At 40.3% G+C, this 4,798-nt stretch overlaps 1 protein-coding gene across 1 annotated transcript; it reads right to left on the bottom strand.

Moving 5' to 3' along the window:
- Window positions 1–304: 304 nt before the first annotated feature.
- On the bottom strand, window positions 305–3,908 carry LOC134359184 (coiled-coil domain-containing protein 71L-like). The gene has a single exon (XM_063072143.1). It carries the CDS (start codon window positions 3,697–3,699, stop codon window positions 3,121–3,123), a length of 579 nt encoding a protein of 192 aa, XP_062928213.1. The 5' UTR covers window positions 3,700–3,908; the 3' UTR covers window positions 305–3,120.
- Between the last annotated feature and the right edge of the window lie 890 nt (window positions 3,909–4,798).

Below are 4,798 nucleotides of genomic sequence, written 5' to 3'. Positions count from 1 at the left end.
AAGGAAAAACTGTTGGAGATTGAGGACCAGTCCTGCCAGGTGGAGGATAACTGGTTGGTTCTTTCATTGAGAAAAAGGCAGAGAGCTTCAAGGCCTTCTTGACTGGGGATAGAAGTGTATAGGGACTGGACATCCACTAATTCTGTGGATGCTAACCATTTCATGAGTGCAATGGATGCAGATTTTTCAGGAATAACCAATCAGCAGATAATGGCTCACAAATAACCCAAATCTGGTATTTAGATTTGAACCCTGAAAAACAAAATTACATTTCATTTAAAATAACTGTCATATTTATTCAACATTAAAAATTACACCATATACAAAAATGATACAAGAATTTACAGACCAAAGAAACATTTATTCAGACAATTGAGGTATTGGCATCAGAACATGTAACAGGAAAATATACCATAAAAATTAGGTTTAAATCACACCCTCCTATTGAGGGACTATAGGAAACACCTTTCTCAAGTTTAAAATACATTTAGATTTTTCCCTTTATCAAAAGAGAAATTCAAGTTTTGAAGCCCTGTTTATGCCAGTAATACTGTTTTACGACTCAAATTTTAATTTTAATTTTTACACAGGCTGAAAAGCAGTGTATTGGAAAATAAATGCTGAATTCTCTCAAGCCCAATTACATGAGATGAACAGAGCAGTGTATAAGTATTCCCAGTGTACAAGTCATCTCTCTATTTTGCCTCTTCCAAAACCACCCAGCAGTCTATGATACACACAACAGTTGAAGGAAAATTCAGGATGCAGAAATCAGTATCAACAGAGCACAATCCTACCAACATAACTGAGTTGTACCTGAACTATTTTGATAGGCTCTAGAAGTTGTGTGTGAACAGGCAATCTAAAAAAAAGTCACTCAAAACTATTTTTGAAATGGGAAGCAGGATGTCGAGGATGAAACCTGCTCCCAGGAAGACCATGGGTCCTTCTTGGACATCTATTACATCCCCTGGGTATTAATTGTGATATTTTCCCCACTCTGGTCTTTTAATAAATGGATTGGTTTGTCATACTAACTTGCTATGATTTTGAACACAATCAATGTTTGCTTATTGGTGGTGGTGTCAAGTTGTTTAATGCACTAATTTCACACGTTTTCATTTAATTAAAATCAAATATTTTAATAAATAAACCTTCCAATTATGCAACCTTTCTAATTTACTAATGCACTAGTACAATCACTGTACTTTGTAAAACAGCATTTCAGTAATTACAATGTACTCCAAGTCTATAAACGCACCATTTATACAAAATCTACTCAACTCCCAGAGTTGAATTTCTCAAGTTAAATGTCAAAAGCAGCACGAAACAAGGGGTCATTTTAAGTAGAGTTTTTACCTCTGAATCCAAACTGGTTTCTCCCTTAGGACAACTGACACAAGAATATTTCTCACTAGGTAGGACCATCCAAAATTGAATATAGCCTATAAATTTTAATTTCTGCAACTTTTGGGACTGCTTAAAATAATAACAACAAAATGCAGTTCAAATGTAAACCAGCTGTAGAAAATCCCATTTCAGTTTTGGCCTGGCTGATATTTGTCTACCTCCCACCCCCAGCCCAAAATAGGCACACCTCTTCAGGTGCAAACTCTGACTCAATTAAAAACATTTGTACATGTCCAGCACCACCATCACTGAGGAAACGGCCATGTATTGACTTTGACCTTGTCAAATGAAAAACAATATACAATTTAATACATGTAATAGTTAACAAGACTACAAAAGTTTCCAGATACATAAATTTTTTTAGCTAGAACACAAACTCAAGTCTTTTCAAAAACCCATTATTTCATGGATATGGAAAAAGCCATTACAATCACCAACACATTTCTTCCATGTTTTCAAATTTGGTTGCAAAGAAAAAAAAAAGGCCATTCCTTTCAACTCTCCTCTGGATCCTTTCTCACTAACAGAAGCCATCATCCCCATTTCAGACATTGGCATTTTCAAATCCTTGTATACCAGTTCCAAGAGAACAGAAACTCCACCTGCACAAATTTCAAATTCATCACAGATTGTTCTCCATTGTTCTATTCCAGTTTATAGTCTTTACACCCACTTCATCTTAAGGGGATCAACAGTTGTATTGATTTCTGCCTGATGATTTATGGGAAAGGAACATCAACTTGATTGATTTAATATGGTTATACATCAGCCAAAATATTGGAATTTGTACCTCTTACAAACTACTGAAATCAGCTAGATTTATTTTATCATTGTTTTTTATGATAACGACCAATTTTTCAGAATTCATTTTGAACCTCAAAGCACCATGTTTTATTCCATGGCAATACAGGTTCCAAGGCTCTATCATGGCAGCTGGAGACCACAAAAATACAGTATCTACTTAGCATGTCGGCCGACCATCACAAATAGCAATTTTCTAAACCTGCAGCATTTGTACACCATAGAATAATAAGTGCCATGTTCAGTTTATTCTTCTGATCAAAAACAAGCCTTTCAAACCATAGAAGTTCAACTGGATGCACCATAATATGTTCCAATTCTTACTTTGCATTTGGACCCAAAAAACAATCATTGCTTTTGAGAAAGGACGCCCAGGAAAGACCACACAAATACTGTAATCTCAATTCATGGAGATTATAACGCCTACAAGTACTCCAAGTTTCCCTTGATGAATAATTAAATTACTAATGCACAGTCCAAGGAGTTACAAGTCACCGAAAGACAAAGGATCAATTCCAACCAGATTCTGGATCCCTATTCTTGGACGTTTGTGGTATATCCTCTCAAGAGGTCAAACTTTGTGACTTCAACACTTATCTAACGGCAAGGTTAACTGGTAATTCAATCTTTGATCCTCTTGTATTATCGTTACCAATTTCAGACGGGCTACGTGTCTACAATAACAATTGTAGGGGGAGGTAGCGAGATGTTACAAGAAAATGGTGTGGGAGTTGGAACGGAACAAAACTAGTTCAACAAGTAATCAAGGTCAAGAATCAAAAAAAGACACTCCCTGAAGCTTGTGTTTAACTATAAACATATTAAACAAGATCTGAATATAATAAGGATAAAAATACATTAAAATTATTTACTCCGACTTCAAAAAAGTCCCACGATTAGAAACTGAAATCACGCCACCCTCACAGGTCTTAATCGGATCACAGGGGATAAGTTTACTTTAAGAATTTTTTGAGCCCTTTGCCGTGCTTTGGAAACACTTTCATCGGAAGACGAATCTTCAACTTTTATGGTTGGAAAGGTAGTTAGCCTGAACGCAGCAGCGGCTTTCCTAGATAAGTTGCCTCGTAAAACCCTGCTCATAACCTGCGAAGGAGAGGTCTTTGTGAGGCAGCTTTTGCCTTTCTTGTTGACGGGCACCCCCGCATTGGTTCCCGCTTTCCTTTGTCTCCTTCGCCGGCTCCTGGGCGCCCTCTCGGCGGTAGATTTAATTTCAGCCGTGGGCTTTGCTTCAGGTACCATGGAGCGGCATGAAGAATACCCGTACACATCCTTACTGCGGAGGATGACGGGGGAGAAACCTTCCTCCCTCATGCTGCACAGGAAGTCCCACAGTTCCAGCTCCGAGTTGTGAAAGTCGTTGCACTTAGGCATGAAGATCTTCAGCGCATCCTCCAGCGCCTTTGTTCCTGCGAACACCATCTGCGACCTGGAGTAGACCACTCGCTCCTCGGCAGCGCATACCTCCATGGCCAGGGATAACCTGACTCTTTCCAATCCACTTGCCCAATGGAGCACGGCACTTGGCGAGCTTTAGACACACACGCATATATGTGAGGTCAAGAAAACAAAAAAAAATTCAGCCACAGAGAAATGCACACGCCCCTCGCTCCGAGCGTGGAGTGGGAGTTGAAAATGCAAGACACACACATTAAAAAAAACACAGCCACTCACATTTCCTCAAGATGTCCCTGGGAAATGAGAAACGGCCCCATCCGCCGCCCATTTATAAATGGAGCCCTCCCAGTACGTCAGTTCAGTGACTCCACCCCGCCCCGCTCAACAGAAACAAAACAAGCCGCCCCAACACTCAGCGTTACAGGAGGGCACCACACCGTTTGTTTTCTGCACTGGGGGGCGGCCACCTCATTGGGAAGCGTGAAGGAAACGCTTGGTGTTGGGTCCAGCGGCAGCCCAGGCTTGACTGCTCAGGCAACATCTATGGGGAAGCTGTGGGCAGCCACTGGGTAACTCGGGCGATCCAGATACCTCGCGTGGAATTAAAACACTGGGTTATCCCCCAAGAGGCCACCGTATCAAAACGAATTCCTACTGATGGCAACTCAGGGTCTGCTCCAAGTGAGATACGTGATCTCGCTGAACGCAAACCCACGGAGTCCGCTTATTTTACTAGATAGTTCAACTTCAGCCCAAGGGGATGAGAACTGGCTCTTCAATATGTCTTTAGTTTGCCAAGGCTCTCCTGTATTGTATCTGAAGCCCAATCATTTGACCCAAAGGCTTTCGGCGCGATTAATTCCCACTGCTGTATTGCTCAGCATCATGGGAGTTTGTAGCAACCTACCCGAAACCACGTACGACTTTCAACGAGAAATCCAGATCTTCGCTCTGCGCCTGCTTAATTGTCTATTTATCAATTTGCAACATTCATATCCAAAGCTGTATCAGTTCTGATCGATCATTTCGAAATAATTTTTGCCAAGTTTTTCATCTACATTGAACTTAAATTTTTGGTTCTAAAATGTAAATTTTGGTGCAATGGTTATACTTTCATAATTCTTGCAGCACATCTTTTGTTTCTAGACCAATTGCCAAACTTTCGCCTTGG

Source organism: Mobula hypostoma, chromosome 20 (genome assembly GCF_963921235.1).
Source record: "Mobula hypostoma chromosome 20, sMobHyp1.1, whole genome shotgun sequence".
Classification (NCBI taxonomy): domain Eukaryota; kingdom Metazoa; phylum Chordata; class Chondrichthyes; order Myliobatiformes; family Myliobatidae; genus Mobula; species Mobula hypostoma.
This window is presented reverse-complemented; position numbering and strand designations above follow the sequence as displayed.